Source organism: Loxodonta africana, chromosome 25 (assembly GCF_030014295.1).
Source record: "Loxodonta africana isolate mLoxAfr1 chromosome 25, mLoxAfr1.hap2, whole genome shotgun sequence".
Taxonomy (NCBI): Eukaryota; Metazoa; Chordata; class Mammalia; order Proboscidea; family Elephantidae; genus Loxodonta; species Loxodonta africana.
Window position 1 is genome coordinate 39,276,658 of NC_087366.1, and position 24,796 is coordinate 39,301,453.

The following is a 24,796-nucleotide window of genomic DNA, read 5'->3' on the forward strand; positions in this document are numbered from 1 at the left end:
GGTAAAGGAGGTTAGACTTGTTAGCATAATTCCTAGTAGCAAGTATGGATTTGGTAGAGGTTACTTTCTTTCCCATTTCCTCCTATTTCTTAAGCTTGTCCTTTAGTCCGTCCTCTTCCTTTCACATGATTCCCTGTTATGAATTGAATTGTGTCCCCCCAAAAGATATATGAAAGTCCTAACCTCTGTACCTATGATATTTAGGTTCCCTGTTTGGAAGTAGAGGTTTTCTTTAGTTACGTTAATGAGATCATATGGAATAGGGTAGGTCCTAAACCTAATCTCTTCTGAATGGTGTCTTATAAAAAGGGAAAACAGACAGGGGGAGATACACACAGGGGAGAGAGATCATGTAAGGAATTGACTACAAGCTAAGGAACTACAAGCAAGAAATGCCTGGGGCATCAGCTCTAGGAGCTAAGGGAAGACCCTCCCCTAGAGCTGATGCTCTGATTGAACTTACAGCCTCCACAACTATGAGACAATAAATCCACAAAACACTTCTGATATTTTGTTATGGAAGCCCTAGAAAACTAAGATGTGCTCTCTTTTGAATTAGAAATCTTGTTTCTTAGATAGATATGATTTAAAATGCTATAAATTTGTTTAGACCTTAAGCAATGTGATCACAGAAGGTGAACCACAAACTAGATTTTTAAATGAACTTTCAAATATGAGAAATATAAAGTAATAAAAATATTTAGATGTTTGTATCCAGATACATAGATAATGTTATTTATTGCTTGAAGCCAGTAAAACTTTGTTTTTTTCCTGCCTCCTAGGTTATGGATAAATATGGAGAGTTCTATGGCCGAGATAGGATCAGTGAATTATTGGGCATGGACAAAGCAGCTCTGGATTTCAGCGATGCCAGAGAAAAGAAGAAGCCAAAGAAAGACAGTTCCTTATCAGCTGTGTGAGTATTATTTCTGCTCTACCCTATAGGTTTAGGTTGAAAGGAGAAAAAAAAAAAAAAAATGACACATTTCTGAACTTGCTAGTGCACTGATTTTGTTTTTCTTTAATGTCAGAGAAATAGACAGAGGAGGGAAACAGAAAATTTATATAAACTCTACTTTTCCAATTCTTGATGTTTGAGATATGGATTGATTGGGTTATTTTCATTCATTTTGGAAGGTTCCTTTTTTATTACTTACCTGAATCAAGAGAAAATAAAGAAGATCCATGCTCTTAATTTAATTTGCCATTTCTACCTTTATATGAGATGTAAGTCAAAGTAAGACATACATAGTGGTACACTATATGGCTATGTTTCATGGTATTGCCTGTTTGAAAAGAAATTCTCTTGTGTTTTAGAAAAAGAAACTGTAGCTCTTTTATTAAAGACGTTCCAGGTTCATATTCTTTTATTATCATTACTGTATTTTATTTGAACAGTAAAGACAGTGTGCCAGAAACTACTATATTGCCATATTTTAAAATAAGGCACTGTTAAGAAAGTGCTTGGATTGAATAGAATATGTTTTGATATAACTAGAAGAATGTAATCAGTTGAAATGAATTTACCGTAAGACTGAATGAATACACACACACACACACATATTTAGTATATATGTAATATGTATATACATATATAAATATGTATTTTTTTATATAAATATAGATAAATCCATTATCATCAAATCAGCTCCAACTCACAGCAACCCTATAGGACAGAGTAGAACTGCCTCCATAGGGTTTCCAAGGACCGGCTGGTGGATACAAACTGCCGAGCATTTGGTTAAAAAAAAAATTTTTTTTTTTTTTTTGAAAACTTTAACTAGATAGGTACATATGCACACATATACATACATACGTGTGTGTGTGTGTGTATATATATATACATATATATATATATAAAATCTGGAAACTGTGATGGCGCAGTGGTTATGAGCTATGGCAGTTCGAATCTACCAGGTGCTCCTTTGGAAACACTATGAGGCAGTTCTCCTCTGTCCTATAGAGTCGCTATGAGTCAGAATCGACTCAACAACAATGGGTTTCAAGGGTTTATGTAAAATTTGATCCACTGAAATTCTGGAATAAACCTGAAGTATGCTAACTTTCAAAATTGTAATTTCTTAGTATCGCCATTTAGCAATTTTAGAAGAAATGTAATAGTTTCCTTCCCTTCAAAACATGTCAGTCTTTCCTGTCTGTGTATTTATGCTCTCAGTCAATTAGAGATGTGATGATTACTTTGAAAACATAGATATTTATGGTTCTGTAGATCAGTATTATTTTTTCTTAGGTAAATATTGTAGTTATCATTTAAAAATATTTTAGATGACCTATCTCATTGGTCATATGCTTTTTATCTGCCTAAAAACTTGTTAGAGCTACTTGAGTCTTTAAAAAATACTGTGAAGCCAGCTGAAAAGTAGTTAGATAAGTAAATATATGGCAGAAACTGAACTTACATACAAAATATTATTTGGGAACTTTAGGAAACAAATGTAATTCTTAAAGACCATGTCACTGTAGGTAAGATGAACCAACCACAGATTCACAGTCTTTAGGAACCAAGGCCCTTCTTTAGAATATCATGTGTCATGAGGACTGTGGTGTGTGTGGAACCCAGCTTCCCACTAACATTTTCAGATCCCTGATGAGTGATGTAAAATTAAATCATTTACTGAATTATGCATTTTCTATGGTCATATTTGTGACTCAAAATACATCGGAAGATATCGAAGGACTGTTTTAGACTAATTTTAATATGAATAAATAGCTTTAAATTGGTGCCATTTTCCACTGATTTACATAGCAAATGTTTATAAATTTGACTCCTAGCAAAATACCAAAAAAATGGATGTGGAGAATTTATCAATGGCCTTTAAATATGGATATTAAAATAAGAAGAATAAAGCTAAATGTTAATGATATATATTACTAGGAAAAAGATTTACAGGTCATTTCCCTTTACTAAGGAAACCCTGGTGGCGTAGTGGTTAAGTGCTATGGCTGCTAACCAGAAGGTTGGCAGTTTGAATCCACCAGGCACTCCTTGGAAACTCTATGGCACAGTTCTACTCTGTCCTATAGGGTCGCTATGAGGAGTTGGAATCGACTGGATGGCAACGAGTTTGGTTTTTTGGTTTGGTCCCTTTACTAAAGCATTTAGAAATGCCAAGTTTTAAGGTATTACCTGGTTTCCATGTAAATAGTTATCTTAATGTGAGCATTTATTTACAAGCATGATTCATTTATTTGTTTCTACATGTATTTATTTACCAATCAAACGCTTACATAGTGCTTGGCATGTGCACATTTAAACAGGTGATAGTTCAGGTTCCGCAGGTAGAATAACCTCTGGCAGCCAGAAGGGCTGCATGTATCTTCAGTTGTGTCTTCACTTGGTAGGAGGCAGGTCACATCTCAAAATCATGGAGCAAAATTCCTCAGCTCTGGCTTACAGTTTTCCCCGACCCAATCCCTGTGGCCAAGGGAAATCCCAGGCCCTGATTGGCTGATGTCAATGGCGGCCACTATCAGTGAGGAAGCAAAACAGACTACAAAAAAGAAAGGCTGCTGAAAGTAGTTGGTAGCAAACTTGGCATTCCAACATGTGATAGGGATAAAAATAACTAGTAAGAACAAGATTTTTTTAAGTCATGAATAAACTACCGTGGGAATTTCAGACATCCTGATAATAAACCCTTATTTGGTTTTAGATTGCTTTAATGGAAAATAATCATGCTCTCACATGAGCAAATTTCCCCATGATTTTTTTTTTCATTGCTTTGTTTTTGTGTAAGAAAAAGTATTTTGCAGTGAAACCTATTGTAAACATTTACGGAACTTTTTAAAAAGTGCCTTTAGCAATAAAATGCATTAGTTATAGCTTAGGCCATGTTATTTCTTAAAAAATCCAGAGGCCCTGGTGGCGAAGTCGTTAAGAGTTCAGCTGCTCACCAAGAGGTTGGCAGTTTAAATCCACAAGCTGTTCCCTGGAAATCCTACGGGACAGTTCTACTCTGTCCTAAAGGGTCACAGTGAGTTGGAATCGTCTCAGCAGCAATGCGTTTGGTTTTTTTAAGGTAAATGTAACTCTAACTTTTAGGGGTTGTCAGATTATTCTAAAAAAAAAAAAAAAAAGCCCATTGCTGTTGAGTCAATTCCAACTCAAAGCAACCTTATAGGACAGAGTAGAACTGCCCCATTGAGTTTCCAAGGAGCATCTGGTGGATTTGAACTGTCAGCCTTTTGGTAGGCAGCCATAGCACTTAACCAGTATGCCACCAGGGCTTCTACTTACTCTAGGCACTTATAAATTAACATCAGCCTAATTAAAAGAAAAGTAGACCTGGTGCCATAGTGGTTAAGCCTTGGCTACTAACCAAAACGTTGGTGGTTTGAACCCACCATCTATTCCACAGGAGAAAGATGTGGCAGTCTGCTTCTGTAAAGATTACAGCATTGGAAACCCTATGAGGCAGTTCTACTCTGTCCTGTAGGGTCACTATGAGTAGGAATCGACTGGAAGGCAATGGTTTTTGTTTTTTAATTAAAAGAAACGATGAAGGAAGTAATCAAAGACTAAAACATAAAGGCTAGAGGGGCGAGTTTGAAAATAACACTAACATTACTTTATGTTACATCATATCCTGTTGTATCTTATCAGATCAGTTCTTGCAAAGACTAGCAAAATCATCATCATTTCTAGTGCACAAATCAGTGGCAAATTCTGAAGAAATAGGAATAAGAAGGGTATTTTAATATATGTGGTTTTTAGTCTAGAAAGGTTATGAATATTTAAAGTTTATGCATTCAACATATATTTATTTAAAAAAATGTGTAAGGTATGCTTGCTGTGAGAGTTCACACTAGTGAGAGAGTCACACACACTCACTCATACACAACTATGAAACAGTGTTGGACGTGATCACAAAGGTAGGTATGTACAAAGTGCTATGAGAACTGAAGGGGGAGGGATATGTTCCTGCCTGAGTAGAACAGGAAACGGAAATGGTGAAGTTGCTGAAAAGAAAATAAAGCAAAAACAAAATGAAAAACCTTTTCATTGGCAGAATAAATACATTTTAAAACAAATGTGGATGTTTACTCAAGTTTTTATTCTTATTTGAGCCAAAAATTATTCTCTGGGGAGGCAAATGCAAATGTATAATCAAAGTTAGTGAGGAAAACTTTGAGACATACATGGTGGTAAATTCTGTACCGTTTCCAGGCATACATACCATATGTAAGGTGAGTTTAGCTTAAATTTAATTTAGAAAAAGAAAAGGTCAAAAAGATGACTATTCTTAAATAACAGAAGACAGTGGTAGTGTTCTGTTTTCCAATATTTTGCCAAGCAACCATCACAAAATCCTGGAGTAAATTGTCAAAGGAAGCTGTGATATCTAGGACAGGATTCAGATCCTAAGACATACCCCACCTTGTCCTGTCAGAGGGAATGCTGGTAGGCTCTTCTAAGCCTATGAGCCTTTGACTAATGCGTATATCTATAAATTCTTCTTTTTTTCTCATTCCAGACTAAACTCTATTGATGTGAAGTATCAGATGTGGAAACTAGGAGTTGTTTTCACTGACAATGTAAGCCTACTTCATTACCAAAAAATAAATTGCAGTCTAATTAGATGAATCTGTTGGAGTTCTGCAGATGTAAAGACAGTTTAAGAAAGTTACTCAAGTATCAGTTCATGTAATGAAGATCATATATGAGAAAGTTCCACAGAAAGATATGATTAATCAGCCCTTCTCTTACTGCATCTTCTTCAATGGCTAAAAGATTAAAATGGAAATGTATTTACACAAGCAAAAGAAACTGAGATGAAAATTTATGTGTTTATTCATTCAGGTTTCCATTGGGCAGCAGCATACTTCAAAGGTTTATAGATGTTAAAAAGAGGCTCTAAGTGAATGGAAAATAAAAAAAAGCAAAACATTAATTGTGATAAATTTAAATTCCCCCCAAGTTAAAGTACATTAAATTATTGTGTTCTTTTTCTTGGTAAATTATTGTGTTCTTTTTCTTGGTAGATCCTTCTTTTATGAGAGAAGCACTGGAAACTAAACATAGGGTATACATCCAAATATAACTCAAAAAAAATCATGTATTACTAAAAGCCACCAGCTGTTAGGGCATTTAAATACCCTGGCCTGCTCAATAGCTTGACATTTTGGATTCTTAGAATTTTCAGTTTAAATAATTGTTACTATCAGTTGTTTTGGTGCTTCTATCAGCTGGCTGTGGGAAGTTGCTGGAGACAAACATGAAACTCTGCTGAATAGGTCATCTACAGATATGTCTGTCTAATCTCAGTCTATACTCTGCTTGCTGCTTCATTGTTCTGTGGCCTCACCCATACCTCCCCTGGAATCTGAACATATGAACACACCCAGAAGCTTAGCCCTACACCTGGTGTTCCTGCTCCTTTGCTTTCTCCTGTGGACATCTCATTTAATCTCAAGGTTTCCTGCTATAATCTTAGCACTGACTTTTATAGTTGAACATTAGTTCCCAAAGCCTGTGACAGCCCTCAAATCCTCCTTCGTCTACCCCTCACTCTTGCCTCCCAATTTGGGTATCTTTGACAACTCTCCTAAGAGCTCAAAATGAAGCCTTGTAAGTAAGTATCTTTTAGAACCTTAAACTGGTATCTTGCAGCTACTTTCTAATGTAACAATGGAAGCAACTCCCTGAATAAAAAGGTTCCAACCTAACCTCATATGAAGTATGGATCTGGGAAAATTGGAAATCGTCAAAAATGAAATGGAATGCATAGACATTGATATCCTAGACATTAGTGAGCTGACATAGATAGGTATTGGTCATTTTGAATCAGACAGTCACATGGTCTACTACGCTGTGAATGACAACTTGAAGAGGAATGGCATTGCATTCATTGTCAAAAAGAACATTTCAAGATCTATCCTAAAGTACAATGCAGTCAGTGATACGATAACATTCATATGCCTACAAGGAAGACAAGTTAATATAACTGTTATTCAAATTTACACACCAACCACAAAGGTCAAAGATGAAGAAATTGAAAATTTTTATCTACTTCTGCAGTCTGAAATTGATGGAACATGCAGTCAAGATGCACTGATAATTACTCATGATCGAAATGCAAAAGTTGGAAACAAAGAAGAAGGATCTATAGTTGGAAAATTTGGCCTCAGTGATAGAAGCGATACCGGAGATCCCATGATTGAATATTGCAAGACCGATGACTTCTTCATTGCAAATACCTTTTTTCGCCAACATAAATGGCTACTCTACACATGGACCTCACTAGATGGAATAAACAGGAATCAAATGGACTACATCTGTGGAAAAGACTATGGAAAAGCTCAATATGGTCAGTCAGAACAAGGCCAGGGACCGACTGCTGATCCGACCATCAGTTACTCATATGCAAGTTCAAATTGAAACTGAAGAAAATTAGAACGAATCCACAAGAGTCAAAGTATGACTTTGAGTATGTCCCACCTGAATTTAGGGACCATCTCAAGAATAGATTTGATGTGTTGAACACTAATGACTGAAGACCAGACGACTTGTGGAACGACATCAAGGACCTCATAATGAAGAAAGCAAGAGGCCATTAACAAGACACGAGAGAAAGAAAAGACCTAAGTCGATGTTAGAAGAGACTCTGAAACTTGCTCTTGAATGTTGAGTAGCTAAAGCAAAAGGAAAAAGTGATGAAGTAAAAGAGCTGAACAGAAGATTTCAAAGGGTAGCTGGAGTAGACAAAGTAGAGTATTATGATGACATGTACAAAGAACTAGAGATAGAAAACCAAAAGGGAAGAACACACTCTGCATTTCTCAAGCTGAAAGAACTGAAGAAAAGCTTCAAGCCTTGAGTTACAACACAGAAGGATTCTATGGGGGAAAATATTAGATACAGAAAGCATCAGAAGAAGATGGAAGGGATACGCAGAAGGAATACAGTATACTAAAAGGAATTGGTTGATGTTCAGCCATTTCAGGAGGTAGCATATGACCTGGAACTGATGGTACTGAATGAAGAAGTCCAAGCTGCACTGGGGGCATTGGCAAAAACAAGGCTCTGGGAATTGACAGAATACCAATTGAAATGTTTCAGCAAATGGATGCAGTGCTGGAAGTGCTCACTTGTCTATGCCGATAAATTTGGAAGATAGATATGTGGCCAACCAACTGGAAGAGATCCACTTTTGTGCCTATTCCAAGAAAGGTTATTCAGTTGAATGTGGAAATTATCAAACAATATCATTAATGTCACATGCAAGCAAAACTTGCTGAAGATCATTCAAAAGAAGCTAAAGCAGTATATCAATAGGAAACTGCCAGGAATTCAAGCCAGATTTAGAAGAGGACATGAAACCAGGGATATTATTGTTGATGTCAGATGGATCCTGGCTGAAAGCAAAGAATACCAGAAAGATGTTTACCTGTGTTTTATTGACTATGCTAAGGTATTCAACTGTGTGGATCATAACAAATTATGGATAACGTTGGGAGAATGGGAATTCTGGAACACTTAATTGTGCTCATGAGGAATCTGTACATGGATCAAGAGGCAGTCTTTCGAACAGAACAAGGGGATACTGCATGCTTTAAAGTCAGGAAGGGTGTGCATCAGGGTTTATTTCCTTTCACTGTACCTATTCAATCTGTATGCTGAGCAAATAATCTGAGAAACTGGACTATATGAAGAAGAACAGGGCATCAGGATTGGAGGAAGACTCATTAACAACCTGCATTATGCAGAAGACACAACCTTGCTTGCTGAAAGGGAAGAGGACTTGAAACACTACTGAAGATCAAAGACCACAGCCTTCAGTATGGATTGTGCCTCAACTAAAAAAAAAAAAAATTTTAAGAAAACAAAAATCCTCACAACTGGACCAATATGCAACATCATGATAAACAGAGAAAAGTTTGAGGTTGTCAAGGATTTCATTTTACTTGGATCCACAATCAACACCCAGGCAAGCAGCAGTCAGGAAATCAAAAAACGCATTGCATTGGGAAAATCTGCGGCAAAAGACCTCTTTAAAGTGTTGAAAAGCAAAGATGTCACCTTGAGGACTAAGGTGTGCCTAACCCAAGCTATGGTGTTTTCAATCGCCTCATATGCACGCAAAAGCTGGAGAATGCATAAGGAAGACTGAAGAAGAATTGATGCCTTTGAACTGTGTTATTGGTGAAGAATATTGAATATACCATCAACTGCAAAAAGAATGAACAAATCCGTCTTAGAAGTACAACCAGAATGTTCCTTAGAAGCAAGGATGGCAAGACTACATCTCACATACTTCGGACAGTCCCCGGAGGGGATCAGGAAGGATCAGTCCCTGGAAAAGGACTTCATGCTTCATAAACTAGAGGGTCAGCGAAAAAGAGAAAGACCCTCAGTGAGACTGATTGACAAAGTGGCTGCAACAGTGGGCTCAAGCATAGCAACAATTGTAAGGCTGGGGCAGGACAGGTAGCGTTTCATTCTGTAGTGCAGAGGATCGCTATGAGTTGGAACCGACTTGATAGCACCTAACAACAAAAACAACCTAACCCCAGCGTGTTTTCCATTAGAATAGCCACTCAACCCCCAAAGCCAGTCTCCTGTCCACAGCTTTCTCTTTATGTCAGTATTTTTATTCTTCTTATTACCTAAGCTCAAAGTACTGGCTTGTACCCCTCCTTTGCTCTCTCCCTGCAATACGTACATTTGATCATTTACCTAATCTTCATCCTCTTTCTGCCCTTTGTAATTCTCCCTTCTCCCCTTCCCAATTTTGCTGCTAGTTATGGCTCTCATACCCTCACCCTCGGACTTGTCCAGTAGTCTCCTAACTTAATGTCTCTGCCACTTACAAAATGTGAGACTTTTAGACAGTTGCTTAACTTGGATGAGTTCACTTTTCTCATTTGTAAATAGAGGCTACACCTACCTACATATCAAAGGTGTTCCCAGGATAAAATGAGAGATTGTATGTGCAAATGTGGGTCAATGACCAACGCTCAGTAGATGCTCAAGAAAGTTCCCTGAAATGTACCCAGTGTCCTTCAACTTGGTTTCAAGGCTCCTTGTAACCTACCCCACTGTACTCATCTGGCCTTTTTTTCCCCAAAGCATGAACCTATTAACCAAACCAAGCTATCATTCCCAGCACGCTCTGCACAGTCTTTTCTCCATGTCTTTATAAAATGCTATTTTCTTTTCTTGCTCTTTGTATCTAGCTTCAGCCTCACAGTGCCCACAAAATCTCTTGTACCACCTAAGCCCCTTCCGTCTTCTTTTTGTTCTACATTAAAGATATAATCAAAATGAAGGGCATTTCTTTATTCTACTGGCAAAACATGCCTTAAGCAGAAGAGACTCTATTCCAAAAAGTAGGGGCAATTGTAATATTTTTAATTCTGCTTTATTCATTACACCCTCCTGCAAGTATATACATTTCCTAGCCTATGTAAAGGTAATCTCTTACGTTAATTATAATCCAGGAGATTTCTACAAATAATACCAATTTTATTATTCAGTTTGCTATAACCTTCAGTGACATCAAATAGTATTTGGGTTTTCTCCTTGACTTATTTTGGCTCATGCAAAATGAGATTCCTGGTTAATAAATACCTTATATAATGTTTTGTAACTAGTAGATCTCAGCAAACGCTGATTGAGTAAATAAGTAATTAAATGAAGGAGGGAGTGAGGCAGAGGGAAGGAAGGAATGGAAGGAGGGAAGGTAAGTTGGTTTGTTGGTTGGTTCTTTGATTTTCTGCAGAGCACTGACTCTCAGCCTCGGACAGTTTTACCCCTCCTCCTCCAACCCCAGGGCCACTTGTCAATGTCTGGAGACATTTTTTATTATCACAACTGGAGGGGGCATTGCTGCTGGTATCTAGTGGTTAGAGGCCAGGGATGCTATTAATCAGCCTACAATGCACAGGACAGACCCCACGACAGAGAATTATCTGGTCTAGGATGTCAGTTGTGCCACGCTTGAGAAACCTGGTGTAGAGTACTAAGTCAGTACATTTTGCTTTTGTGGGAAGATAAGTACAAACAGTCATTCTGTTTTACAGGAAAAAATAACATTTAACTTTTTAGAACAAATGAAATACAAATAAAAGGCACAAAGAATAAACCGATACAGCTAATTAGAATTACATAAACATGTTCTAAGAAGATAGAGTACGTGGAGTGACCGTAATAGAATGAAATCAGAGCGGCTTTTGACAATAGTCATGCATTCTGTTTTCTGATATTTTTCTCCCCCGACCCCTGTTTTATCTTAATAGTCCTTTCTCTACCTAGCCTGGTATATGACTATGTCCATTCTTGGACACTATAACAACTTCTTTTTTGCTGCTCATCTTCTTGACATCGCTATGGGATTCAAGACTTTAAGAACAATCTTGTCATCAGTAACGCACAATGGCAAACAGGTAAAAGCTAATCTCCCTCCTCCCCCCACCTGCAGAAAATAAAGCAGCCACAAATAAGCAAACAAAAAATAAAACTCAGCTTCCAATGACAATGCACATGTTGAAAGTTTTTTTTTATTGAACGGAAGGTCTGCACTTTTCACTTTGCAACCATGGGGATTGGCAGTTTTAGAATCCCCTAGACCTAGGTTCAAATCTTGGCTCAAACAAGTGGCTGTTGTGGCCTTGGATAAATTATTTAGGGTCTCTAAATCTCAACTTCCTCATTTTGTAAAATGGAAATTTTCAAAGCACCTCCCTTATAGCATTTTTTTGTGAGAATTAAATATGGCTCATATTAAGTACTGAGGAAATTAGTTTTTATTTTGTTCCTAATAGAGTGTTCTGCACCACTTGGTACTATGGGAAACCAAACAATGCTGCATGGTTCTGATGTACTAGTTATCTGGGTAATAAAACATCAGAGGCTGCATTACTAATTTCATGTAATATTTTAAAATGGATATTCATGTGTTCTTTTCTCCACTTTAAATTGAACAATAATAATAATGTTTCATACTTGACCAGGTCCGACTTACTTGGAGGAAAAGTGGTCTAGGTCTCGATAATCCACTTGTGTTAAAATGAACTCCAAATGTTGAAACTTCCCCTGATAATGAAACATATTCTAGAAGCATGCATTTCTTAAGTCCTTCCATATTTATTAAGTGTCCATTGGGTAACACGTTTTATGTTAGTACCAAAGAGTCCTTTTTTTTTTTTAACGTCTTATAGTCCAGCACATTTTTTCAATCAGTGCCCTTCCAAAAACCTTGGACTGTGTCCTCAGTTACATTCATGTTATCATAAACATTAGTTTTTTGAGTTTCAGTAAGTATATGGTTGTTACATATATCACTTTTCATTTCTGAATACTACTATGACATTCATGGTCCCATGGCACAAAGTGTTCTATGCTCATTCACCAGTCACTTAGGGAATAGTTTGGGAAGTCCCAATACACGTAATGAACTGGAGATGCTGTGTCTATTGTGTATTTTCACACAAAAGGTCTGGCACTATTTTCAATTAATTTCCAAACTTTTATGGCATTTCTTTTCTTTTTGAGGTATCAATTTTTCATTTGTAGAGATATACAGACCTGAATATTTCTCATAGGAAAACCATATAAAATTTTTAAGTGACATTGTGTCTCATTTATAGAAATGATTTAAGTTCTCTCTTAAGATAATGTGTTTTTTTGTTTTTTTTTTCCAGATAATTATAAACAGATTTTTAAAAAACCTAATTCGATATCTGCAGTTGCAGTCAAGGGCATAGGGATGAATTATAATATGAGAAGTAGACTGGAAAAATAATGCATTTTTAGTACATTTTAAAATGTCTGTGATATAGTCAGAAATATATTTTTACCAACTTGATAAAAGTCGTGTTTTTAAAATACACATTAAACAAAATACATCCACATTCATATACATGAACAAAGGATAATTTGGAATTAAAAAAGAGATTGCATAGAACTCAGAGAAGATCTTTTAAACTGCGACATTATAAAAAAAAAAGAAAACTAGCCTTCAAGATATCATAGGTCACTAACCTAGGGTGTCCTTCACTTTGATCGTCTCTTTATGTTAACAAAGCAAGACTTTTCAGTTTTATATTTTTAAAATGTTTATATTACACACTCTTAACAGCTGTGTGTGTTCCCCGTAGAAATTCCTATTTAGTCTCTCGTAGTATGTGATTGAAAAGAAAAAAACGTTTCCCACTCACACTTACTATCATCACAGAAATGAGATCGTTTTTCTTAGGAATGTAAATTATTTAAAGAGATTAAACCTGTACAAATGGTGGTACCTACTACCAAATATTTAAATGATGGAAAAATGAACATTTTCAGCTACATTATTAATATTATTACTATCAATTTGGATATGAAACTGAGTCATAGTTAACTTATGCTCTGGCTATGCAATGCACATATTAGCCAATTAAGCAGTCAAGTTTTGCATAAAAGAGTCTTTGACAGCTTGATAAAATGAAGAGAATATGAAAATAAACTTCCCCACTGGGGAATAGGAAAGGTGAGAAATAATTAGATATGGGTCCTGTTAGATTCTTTCCAGTAGATCCAGTGGTGTACTCCCTGGGGAGCTCCCCTCCCACACAGATACCAAACCTGCCAATCAGATGTCTTGTACCTCTAATACAAGTTCAATGTCACATTGCTTTCCAGCTTGTCTTAACTGTTGGCTTATTAGCCGTCGTCGTATACCTATACACTGTTGTGGCATTCAATTTTTTCCGAAAATTCTACAATAAGAGTGAAGATGGTGATACACCGGATATGAAATGTGATGATATGTTAACGGTAAGTTCATATATTTTGATCGCATCTGAGTGAAAAATATTGCTGTGCCCCTTTAAATAATTGTGTGTTTATTCGTTACCAACACAGAATAGAAAATACGTACACAATAAATCTTGTTGTAAATCTTCAAAGACTTTTTTTTTAATTTTTCCCAAATTTCCCTTTTTAGAGAAGCATAAAGGGCTCATGTCTGTCAGTTTCCCGCATATGATGGACGAACCTGATAATTAGTAGAATTCCTAAGTAGTTAGGACTGGAGCGGTTCCTGTCACCACTTTAGCCTGTTGTTCAGATATTACCGGGCAGTATGTCAAACCATTTCCTTGGATTAACATTTGGAAGCCTGGGCTATTTGCTTAATTACTTTAACTGAAGTTACATGGGTTCATTAATATATCTCTTACTAGAACTGCTCAATTTTGCTTTTATACTGAGTATCCTGTGTTACATTTCCTTTTTAGTTTGGTTTTTAAATCAACAGATGTTAAAGCTTTTATACTGATTGATGTTACTGTTCTATAACCTGCCTCTCGGATAATGGCAAATAAGGAATTAGCATACCTTAGACCTTAGATCTGGAAGGGGGAAATTGGATGAAATATGTACCCACTGGGAAGAGATGGTCCTTCAGCAAGATCCTGATCAAAATGTGTCTACGTAATTGGGGTTGGGGGTATAAGGAAAGGGGTTGAAGTAATGATAGTAAAATTACTCCAGAGAAAACAAAGATTCTAAAAGAGCTGTGAGAGAAAACTACCAATACTATAAAGACTAAATACTTGAAAATGACAGATCAGTGGAACCGAATAGAGAATCTAGGAATAGATGCAAATACGGTAGGAATTTTAATGGGCTAAAAGTGGCTTCTGAAATCATGAAATAAAAAATAATCCTACAAATGGTATTGGTACTGTGGACAACCTGTTTATGGGAAAATAATAAAAATGGATACCAGCCTTGCTCTTTCAATCAAAATAAATTCCAAACAGAACAGATATTTCAATGCAAAGATAATAATAAAATTAAAGACAGAATTTTACTTTTTAAAATAATTTTTAAATGGTGAGAGGTCTTCCTGAGTAAAACATAAAACCCAGGCTTCATGAAAGCATAAAATTCTTTTAAAAAAGAACAACTATGCACAGTCAGAAAGGCAAATGACACACTGGGAAAAATACATTCAGTGATAAAACAAAGGGCCATTTTCCTTAATTTATAAAACCCTCGTCATTTCAGTAAGAAGAAATAAGCCAGTAGCGAAACTGGGCAAATTATATGACCAGACAATTCACATTCACCAACAGTAAAATAAATTCAGTTAGCTCTTAAACATGAAAAGACCCTCAGCTTCTACCATAATTAAAGAAATGCAAAGCAATGAATTACCATTTATTCCTATCTAGTTTGCAAAATATTAAAGTTTGTTAATACCCAGAGTTAGCAAATTGATGAGGAAACTAGCACTCTCATGAACACTTATTGGGAATTTGAATTGGTACAATATTTTTAGAAAAATTTTGCAACATATGTCAGATTTTTAAACGTAGGTACCCTTTGACCTATCACTTCCACTGCTATCAATTATGGTAAATCCATACCATTAAAATTATGCAGCTATTTAAAAATGAGGCAATCCACATATGCTGATGTGGAAAGACATACAAATTTTACTTAAGTTTAAAAAAAAAAGCAAGATCCTGAAGTGTTATGTGATCTGACCCTAGAGATCCTTTTGTGTGCTGCCCATAACACTATTCACCCTGCTTATAGCCTCTCTGCCGCATGACCCTAAAGATCTGGGGTAGGGGTTGGCCAAGGAGCAGGAGGAGAGGGGAAGTCTAGAGAAAGGCAAGAAGGTGCAAAAGGAGGGGCCATGAGTACTAACAGCAGGCAGTTTTTATGGTGGCTCCAGGGAGACTCATTTATATTTCGGGAGAAACACCAGACAGTGTTTCCAAATCTCAAAATCCACTGCCTCAGGCCAGAAAGTTTACTTAGATCATTTGCTTAGAGGGCATCGTGTTCAATGAACCCTCAAGATTGGTAGAAAGTAGGGAGAATTTCACATGGTGATATTATATAGCCCACTGGTGACCCGGTCTTAGGTGGTGGGAACTATATGTGACCTTAGATCTCTCTCTCATACCAGACTCAAGACCCCCGTAATATCCTGCTCTTTGACCCTGTTCAAGCTGTAATAATAGTATCCTTCCATGACCACACTTTGAATCTCACTCACAGTATGAATTTCTATTCTTGTGTTAAGTACATTTTGCCAAGGTACTTCTTATGAGAAGAATCGTACTGTTTGAGCAAGAGGCTGGTTAGGAAGACAACTGCCTTCACTTAGCTAATTTTACCCAGTGTCTTAGTTATCTAGTGCTGCTACAACAGAAATACCACAAATGGATGGCTGTAACAAAGAGAAGTTCATTCTCTCACAGTCTAGTAGGCTAGAAGTCCAAATTCAGGGTGTCAGCTCCAGCGGCAGGCCTTCTTTCTCCGTCAGCTCTGGACAAAGGTCCTTGTCATCCATGTTCCCTTGGTCTGGGAGCATCGCAGCACAGGAACCTCAGGTCCAAAGGACGGCTCTGCTCCCACTGCTGCTTTCTTGGTGTATGAGTTTCCCCCTCTCTGCTAGCTTCCCTTTCCTCTTATCTCTTGAGAGATAAAAGGTGGTGTAGGCCACATCCCAGGGAAGCTCCCTTTACATTGGATCAGGGATGTGACCTGGGTAAGAGCAGTGTTACAATCCCACCCTAATCCTCTTTTACATAAAATTACAATCACAAAATGGAGGACAACCACAGAATACCGGGAATCATGGCCTAACCAAGTTGATACACACATTTTTGGGGGGACATAATTCAACCCGTAACACCCGTTATGTGAGACACAGATGTAGACATAGAAGGGAGAGAAATTTTCCTCATTGTAGGAAATTTTAAGTCCATCACTGCTAGCAAAATAAATGATACCATACCAGGTGATTGTCCTTAAAAACAATTATATCATAGGCCACATTACCTAAATTAACCTTAGAATTTTCAGGGTCTAAAAACCCCTTTTAATTTGCTTCTTACTAATACTTGTATGGATGCCCTGAGTGGTGCAAAGGGTTAATACACTCAGCTACTAACCAAAAGGTTGGCCGTTCAGTTCAGCCCAGAGAAGCCTTGAAAGAAAGTCCGGTGATCTACTTCCAAACGTCACCATTGAAACTCTTATGGGGAAAAAGAAAAAAAACCTATGGAACACAGTTCCACTCTTACACACATGGGATCACCGTGAATTGGAGTCAACTGGACAGCCATTAGAGTTGAAAATTGCACATAAACTTCTTAAAAAAGCCAAGAGGATCGAAAATTTAACTGATTGCTCACTGTAATACTCACTAGACTTAGAAGCTTATTAAAAGCAGCCACCACCTAGCAAGAAAGACGTATGGGATACAAAATGTCAGATTTCATTAGTTTTGTTCTCACACAAAAATCTCTTCTTTATGACAATCTCTTTAGCATTTCCTTTTCACAAGGTGAACTCTAGTACTAGAATTCTATCTTCAAATGAATCTTTATCTCCTCATATCGTATTTTATTGGCATGATCCTGAGTTTTCCCTGCCTTCGTCGTTTTAGGTTGTTTCTTCCAATCTGAGGAAACATCTTGAATTTTCTCTAGTGTGCAATTCACGCTCCCGTGAATGTAATTTACAGCAGGTGGCGCTCTAGCTGCAGTTTTACAGCCTTAATGGTGATTCATATTTTTTTTTTTTTGACTGTGGTGTTTTGAGCTTGAGAATCTAATTAAACCAGCAGTATCCTGATAGAATTGGAACCTCCCCTCCAAGAATGTAGGAGGAGAAAGTGAAAAATGATTTAAAGTCCAGGGTAAAAAGATTATTATAGCTAAATAGCCAGGGAGACTGACTTGAAATATATAAGGACATTTATCTGAAAACGAGTGGTTCCTAACCTGAAATGCACATGGAAATCACAAGGGCAGCTCTTTATAAACTCACAGGAGCTGCAGGCACAGCATCGAGACCTGTGTATTTTATAATAAGCTTCCCAGGTGATTGAGATGAAGAGTAAACCCCTCGGGAAGTAACTTGCTTAATTATTCTAAATCACTCATTTTTACCTTCCCCACCCTCCTTCCTTCTCCCTTTCTGTCTTGTCAAATTAAAGCTTTATTAGGGTCTTCACCAATTCACCAGAAGCTGGCCCTCAGTGTTCCCTAAAAGTAACATCAACAAAGATTAAACCCCAGAACAAATCAGTTTAGGAGACAGATGAGGGGTGAAGGCGTAGAATATTAAATCCTGAGCTTTAACAACTGTCTCTCTCCAATTTTGGAAGGACCAGGCACCTTCCTGCCTCATGCTTCATAGTCCCTGAACTAAGTATACCGTTTTGTCTCCCAGAATTATTCTTTCCATCCTCTAGCTCTTATTTTCATGTTTAGGCTGAATCTGTGAAAAGGAAGGAAGATGAAGGGATTTTCATGTCAGGAACAGAATGGTCATGTGATGACCGAGAAGTCCAGCAGCCTGTTAGTGGGTAGTCATCACACTAGTCCAGCACAGCTGCCATCCACCCGCTTCGTTCTGGGTATAGCCAGGTAGTGAAGGATAAGGTTGAAAGAATCAGTATTAAAATCCAAAATGAGAACTGTGCATTTTATTCCTCTTTATTTTGAGCCTAAATAATGATATCCAGAAGACTCATCCACATAGCCATAAGCCTGCTGTTGAAGTATGCTGGCGTCCCTTCCTCAAATTCCTAGAGCTGTCACAGAGTGAAGTTGAGCAGTAGGGCAGGGATATTGCCAGGTGAAGCTGGTTAGATGGCCCACCAAGAGATCTGAAAAGAAGGAGACATTGGCGTTGGTAATTTTACCTTATTCAGTGGTCTCGTCCTTAACATTGCATGTCTAGAAACTAGATGTGAATTGGTATCTTGGGGATAGACTCACATTAATCAAGCTCATAAGAGCCTGATGCGTGAGTCAGAAATTCATTAAGAGTTTATGTAATAGACATTCTCTTCCTTGTAGAAAACAATCTATGTGGGAAGCCAAGTTAAAATCCAAAAATCTTGGTCAGCAGAATTCAACAGGGGGAATTAGCTGGATGATATTGGTCACTAGTGGTGTCACATGTTGTTGTTAGGTGCTCTCGAGTGGGCTCTGACTCATAGTGACCCCATGTACAACAAAACAAAACATCGCCCAGGCCTGCGCCATCCTCACAGGCATTGCTTTGTTTGAGCCCATTGTTGCAGCCACTGTGTCATTCCATCTCGTTGAGGGTCTTCCTCTTTTTCGCTGACCGTCTACTTTACCAAGCATGATGTCCTTCTCCAGGGACTGATCCCTCCTGATAACATGTCCAAAGTCCGTGAGACAAGTCTTGCCATTTTTACTTCTAGGGAGCACTCTGGCTGTACTTCTTCCAGGACAGATTTGTTCGTTCTTTTGGCAGTCCATGGTATATTCAATATTCTTCACCAACACCATAATTCAAAGGCATCATTTCTTCTTTGATCTTCCTTATTCATTGTCCAGCTTTCCCATGCATATGAGGCGACCGAAAATACCATGGCTTGGGTCAGGTGCACCTTAGTCCTCAAAGTGACATCTTTGCTTTTGAACACTTTAAAGAGGTCTTTTGCAGCCAGTTTGCCCAGTGCAATGCGTCTTTTGATTTCTTCACTGCTGCTTCCGTGGGCATTAGTCGTGGCTCCAAGTAGAATGAAATCCTTGACATACATCTCCTCACACAACCAGGGCTAGGGAGAGCTAAGGCAACCCAGAGACCTGGACTGGACACTAGTGATACACGATTTGCCCACTATGGGTACTAGTGTGGGGAGCCAAGGGACCAGAATTAGACGTGGAGAAGTGTCAGACCAGAGCCAGGTGGATGTCCAATAGACTCCTCAATCCAAAGAGGCTAGACAAAGAGAGGAGGTTCCAGATAAAAGCTCAGTGTGGTGAAGTCAGGGAAGTGCGGGTGATGGGAAGTATGGCTTGCGTCAGTCCTTTTTCTGAACTGGGAGCTAGCAGCTGTACTGGTTGTGGTTGCTTTAATGTTTTCGGGTTTAAACAGCCACTGTTTTGTCCCTACCTCTCCCCTCTGTCTTTTTCATTTCAGATAGAAAAGTAGAGAAAAAGATTTCAGCATAGTGTGTCATGCTCCATATACGATAGATCGGGGTGGGCGAGTCTGTGTGAAGTCAGTTTCTCTAACTTAATTTCTGAGATCCCATCTTGTTACACATTGGGCATTTACTTCCGCTTTCCTATTATATGCAAAAGAATCGAATGATACAATTAAATATAATTTTGTGCACCTTGATGTGATTTCCTTATTATCCCAGATGCTTCGGAGCCAAGATACTAGAGAGGCATTTTTCACTTTCTCCTAAGTGAAACAGGTGCTAAGCAGAACGTGCAGTGTAGAGTTTCGTTTAAAGAACTTACAGCTATTTGTAAGAGCCAAGTGTTTGCATCACAGTTACTAATGTTGAAAGAAAAAGAGGTAACAGAGAATGAAAGATTCTCGGCACTTTCAGATGAGGATGAGGAGCTTCCGAGAACCTTAGGTTTGTGAAGTACGAAATGGGTGCTGTCCCCGGAAGTGATACAGTTTCCTCTTTTCCAGTGCTATATGTTCCACATGTACGTTGGGGTACGTGCTGGCGGGGGCATCGGTGATGAGATCGAAGACCCAGCGGGAGATGAATATGAGATCTATCGCATCATATTTGACATCACCTTCTTCTTCTTTGTCATTGTCATTCTCTTGGCCATAATACAAGGTAAGCATCGTCCTCAAGGAAGCTCAAGAACATATGGAGTTTGAGCCATACACGTTCTCAGCTGCTAACCAAAAGTTTAGAGGTTCAAGTGCGCCCAGAGGACTCGGAAGAAAGGCCTGGCACCCTACTTCCCAGAACTCAGCCATGGAAAGCCCTAGGGATCACAGTTCTACTCTGACACACATGGGGGCGCCATGAATGGGAATCAGCTCCCGGGCAACTTCGTCCTGAAATCTATAGAGAACAAACAAAGATGTGTGGGGCCCGACTGTAAGGGGAAGATGTGTAAAGTTTTCTTTTTTTCTAATAATATGAAAGTAATAATTTACAAAAGGTTAGTTGAATGGCCAACAAACATTTGAAAATATGTCCATCCTCATTGATAGTCTGAGAAATGCATAGTGAAACAATATTGAGGCCTGTTTTCATACCCTTCAAATTGACACAAATTTAAAAATTGTCAATTCCGAGTTTTGTAAAGATGTGGAGAAGCGGGAACTCTCTGTTTGCGCAGTTTTCTTTTATCTCTTTTCAAATAGTAGAGCAGGAAAAGCACTTTTAGTCACCAAGACCGGGGTTGAAATCCCAACCCTGCCACTTACTAGGTTCATGACTTTTGGTGGGTCAGCCATTTCACCTCTGCGTCTATAAGGTGGAAATTATATAAATCTCTAAGCTGTAAGGCTACTGAGAGGTTTTAAAAAATGATGTACGTTCAAGTACCTAACCGAGTTGTTGTTAGCTGCTGTTGAAGTGACCCCGACTTGTAGTAGCCTGAAGCACAACAGAACAACATTAATGTTGATCACAACATTACCCAGTTCTGTGCCATCTTCATAATTGTTGGTATACTGGAGTCCACTGTTGTGGCCAGTAGGGGACTCATCTTACGGCACTATATCGGACAATATTCTGTTGTAGGAGTCACCACCCATCTGTCAGGTTGTCGTGGCTCTGGTGGATTGTGTGTTGCTGTGATACTGGCAGCTATGCCACCCGTATTTCAAATACCAGCAGGGTCACCCATGGTAGACAGGTTTCAGCACAGCTTCCAGACTAAGACAGATTGGGAAGAAAGTTCTGTGGTTCTACTTCTGAAAGCAAGCCAGTGAGAACCCACGATCACAACAGAGCATTGCCACAGCTCTGTCCTGATGTTATAATCAACACATCATAAGTAATGATAGAGCTAGCTATCGTTGTTGAGCACCTAGTCATGCCAGGCACGTCGTTAACTCGTTCCACCCTCACAACAACTTTATGAGAGTCGTGCTGTTGTCCATGCGAAGTCTAAGTAACTCGGCCAAAGTACACAGCTAAAAAGTATCAGGGCTGGAGTCCAAATCTAGGCAGCTGGACCCAGAGCCCTCACTTACAACTACGGTGCTGAACTGACACACTAATCCTTTTACTCCAGGGCAAGTTAGAGTATGATGTTTTTTTTTTCACTCAGAAAAATCACTCACATTATCTTTTTCTGCTTACACACTTATTTAAACATTTATCCTGGCTTAAAACAAACGTCTATAAATGTGACATTATCCTTTAAGTTCCACAGACATAAAAAAAGGTCCTTTTTTTTTCCAGTAAAGTCCGTAGACAGATTTAAAGGCCTCATAATCCATTCTTTATGTCTTTATTGAGTGGTACAGTAATGCGTTGTCAAAGAGGGCACAGTCATAAAACACTCGGAAGGAAATGTGCAGCCAGTGAGGCTTAGGAGGGAAAAGGGCTCAAACAGCACCTCCATGCGGCTCCTTTCTGGTTGGAGCTGTTCATAAATTATGGAAGAGTTTCTTTATGAAGAATTTGTTGAAAAAAGTTATATGAGGCCAATTTTTGATTGTTAATATGATAATAATCTTTTACTTCCAAATTAGCACTTGAAAATTTTATTCATGAAGTTTTCTGTAGTTTATAACCGTGAGTCTCAGTTTTTCCTTCTTATCAGGAAGCAGCTGTATGTCAAGTTAAGCAAAGATTTTTCTATTTTATGGCTTCATTGTTAAGCTCTTTTTCAGTAACTGCATGTCCCGCTGGCTCCAAAGAGAGGACTCCACTTCTTTAGTGGGAGTATCAGATGTGTACTCATATTTTTACTGTGTTTGGTGGATTTTTCAAGGTGATTATGTGTTTTCCTTTTCCTTGAAAGGATTCACTCCGGTGCTATAAATGTTATTATTCTTCTCTGGTTGATAGAGATTACCTTGTGTCTTTACTTAACACCAGGTTTAATTATTGATGCTTTTGGAGAATTAAGAGACCAACAGGAACAAGTCAAAGAAGATATGGAGGTAAGCCTTTCCATTTCTGACTCCACTTTTTTGGTTGTGGGTGTTGATTTTTATCACTGACTTTATCAAGCTCTTAACCACTGTGCCAGCAGGGCACCTTTATCAAGAGAATCATGGATGTGGGAAAAAGGGGAAAAGGACAACGTTTTTAATTCAGGAAATAAATACGATTGAGCAGTGTGCTTGGCTGGGACCATGGTAGGCTCCAGGTGTATACAAACAGCAAGCCGGCACGTACAAACAGTATTATGTATACAAAGAGCAATATGGTTTGGTCTCTGCCCCCAGGAGTGTGGCGACCACTCATTCAAAAATTTCGAATCTTTGAAAAGTGAACAGGCAATTACAGAAGAATGTGATGAGCCCTTTATAGGAGTCAGCCATGAGTGTGGGGTCTCTGGTGTTAGTCACTAATTCACTCCCGAAGGCTCAGGGAAAATCCCGCAAGAGGGAGTCCACGCAGAGGCCTGAAGGTTAAGGAGGGCTCCACAGGTCTTTGGAGGGTTTTGATAGAGTGGGAGAGAGCAGGACAGTTTAGAAAACCTGCCTCAACCCTCCCTCAACTGCCCACCTCCAGGGCTGCAATTCACATCGTGTACCATAAGAATGCTATCATCTAAGCTTAGGTACCAAAACCCAAAAGACGAGAGAAAACCTCTTTTCTTGCAAGCATAAGTGGTTCAGAATGACTGAAGCATTGAGCTCTAGCAATGGGGCTGGAGAAGGCAGCAGATAATAAAGAGCCTGATAATTCATTTGGGAAATTTACAGCTTAATTTATGGGCTGTGGGGAGCAAGAAAAGGATTTTAAGCAGGGCAGCAATGAGGTGATGGATTTACAATTTAAAAAGATAGCTGTGTTTTAAAATGTGGGGAATGAATTAGAAACTGGCAGGACCAGGGGCAGGGAAGCGGCTGTCAGCATTTTCTAGGTAGGGGTTTATGAAGCGCTTGCTAAGATAGTGCCGCAGAGGAAACAGGGAACTAGATGGATTAAAGGACTTGGCGATGGGCCGAATGCAGGGGACGAAGAAGAGTGGAGCAAGCAAGGATGACACCCAGCTTTCAGCATGAGCCCCCAGGTGGATCATGGTGCAGTTAGCTGACCCGGGTCAGTCAAAAGGAAGAACAGGTTCATGGGTAAAGCTGATGAATTAAGTATTGAACCTGTTTAGTTTGCGAGCCATCTAATTGGATATGTGAAGATCTGATTGCTCTCTCAAATAGCTGAGTGTGGTTTATCTGCTGTCAGCAGTTGTTGGTCGATAAGGCAGGAAGAATTTTATAAATTATCTTGATCACCTTGATTCTGGGTCCTGGAATCTAGGGCATCATAAACATGTCTTGAGTGGTATAAAACAGCTTCCTATGTGCAGGGAAGATGGGTATCTGGACACACGAGGATGATGATGACTGAATTCCTTTGAGTTGATACTGTATGCAATTCTAATAATAAAGTGGAGGGCAGGTGTGAGCAGGTGCCATATACAGCCTGCATGGAGAGCTGTGTGGTTAGGATTAGGGAAACATGGACAGACTAGACCTTGGTTCCTACAGATGAATAGTATCCCTGGTACCTGCCCAAGGGGGCCGTGGTGGTTCAGTGGTAGAATTCCCACCTTCCATGTGGGAGACCCAGGTTCAATTCCTAGTCAGTGCACCTCATGCAGAGTCACCGCCCATTGGTCAGTGGAGGCTTGCATGTTGCTATGACGCTGAACAGGTTTTCAGGGGGACTTCCAGACTAAGATAGACTAGGAGGAAAGGCTGGCGGTCTACTTCTGAAAATCAGCCAATGAAAACCCTGTAAATCACAAATGGGCCAATCCACAGCTGATCATGTGGATGGTACAGGACTGGGGAGCATTTCATTCCATTGTGCGTGGGGTTTCCATGAACCGG

At 38.8% G+C, this 24,796-nt stretch overlaps 1 protein-coding gene across 1 annotated transcript in view; it reads left to right on the plus strand.

The window, feature by feature from the left end:
- LOC100676989 (ryanodine receptor 2) overlaps nucleotides 1-24,796 on the plus strand; it is a 362,795-nt gene that overhangs the window by 332,894 nt on the left and 5,105 nt on the right. Inside the window, exons 85-90 of the mRNA XM_064276716.1 lie at nucleotides 783-916; nucleotides 5,496-5,556; nucleotides 11,260-11,406; nucleotides 13,643-13,777; nucleotides 20,444-20,600; nucleotides 22,830-22,894. Coding sequence (XP_064132786.1) covers nucleotides 783-916; nucleotides 5,496-5,556; nucleotides 11,260-11,406; nucleotides 13,643-13,777; nucleotides 20,444-20,600; nucleotides 22,830-22,894 — 699 coding nt within the window. The remainder of the gene's footprint in view (nucleotides 1-782; nucleotides 917-5,495; nucleotides 5,557-11,259; nucleotides 11,407-13,642; nucleotides 13,778-20,443; nucleotides 20,601-22,829; nucleotides 22,895-24,796) is intronic.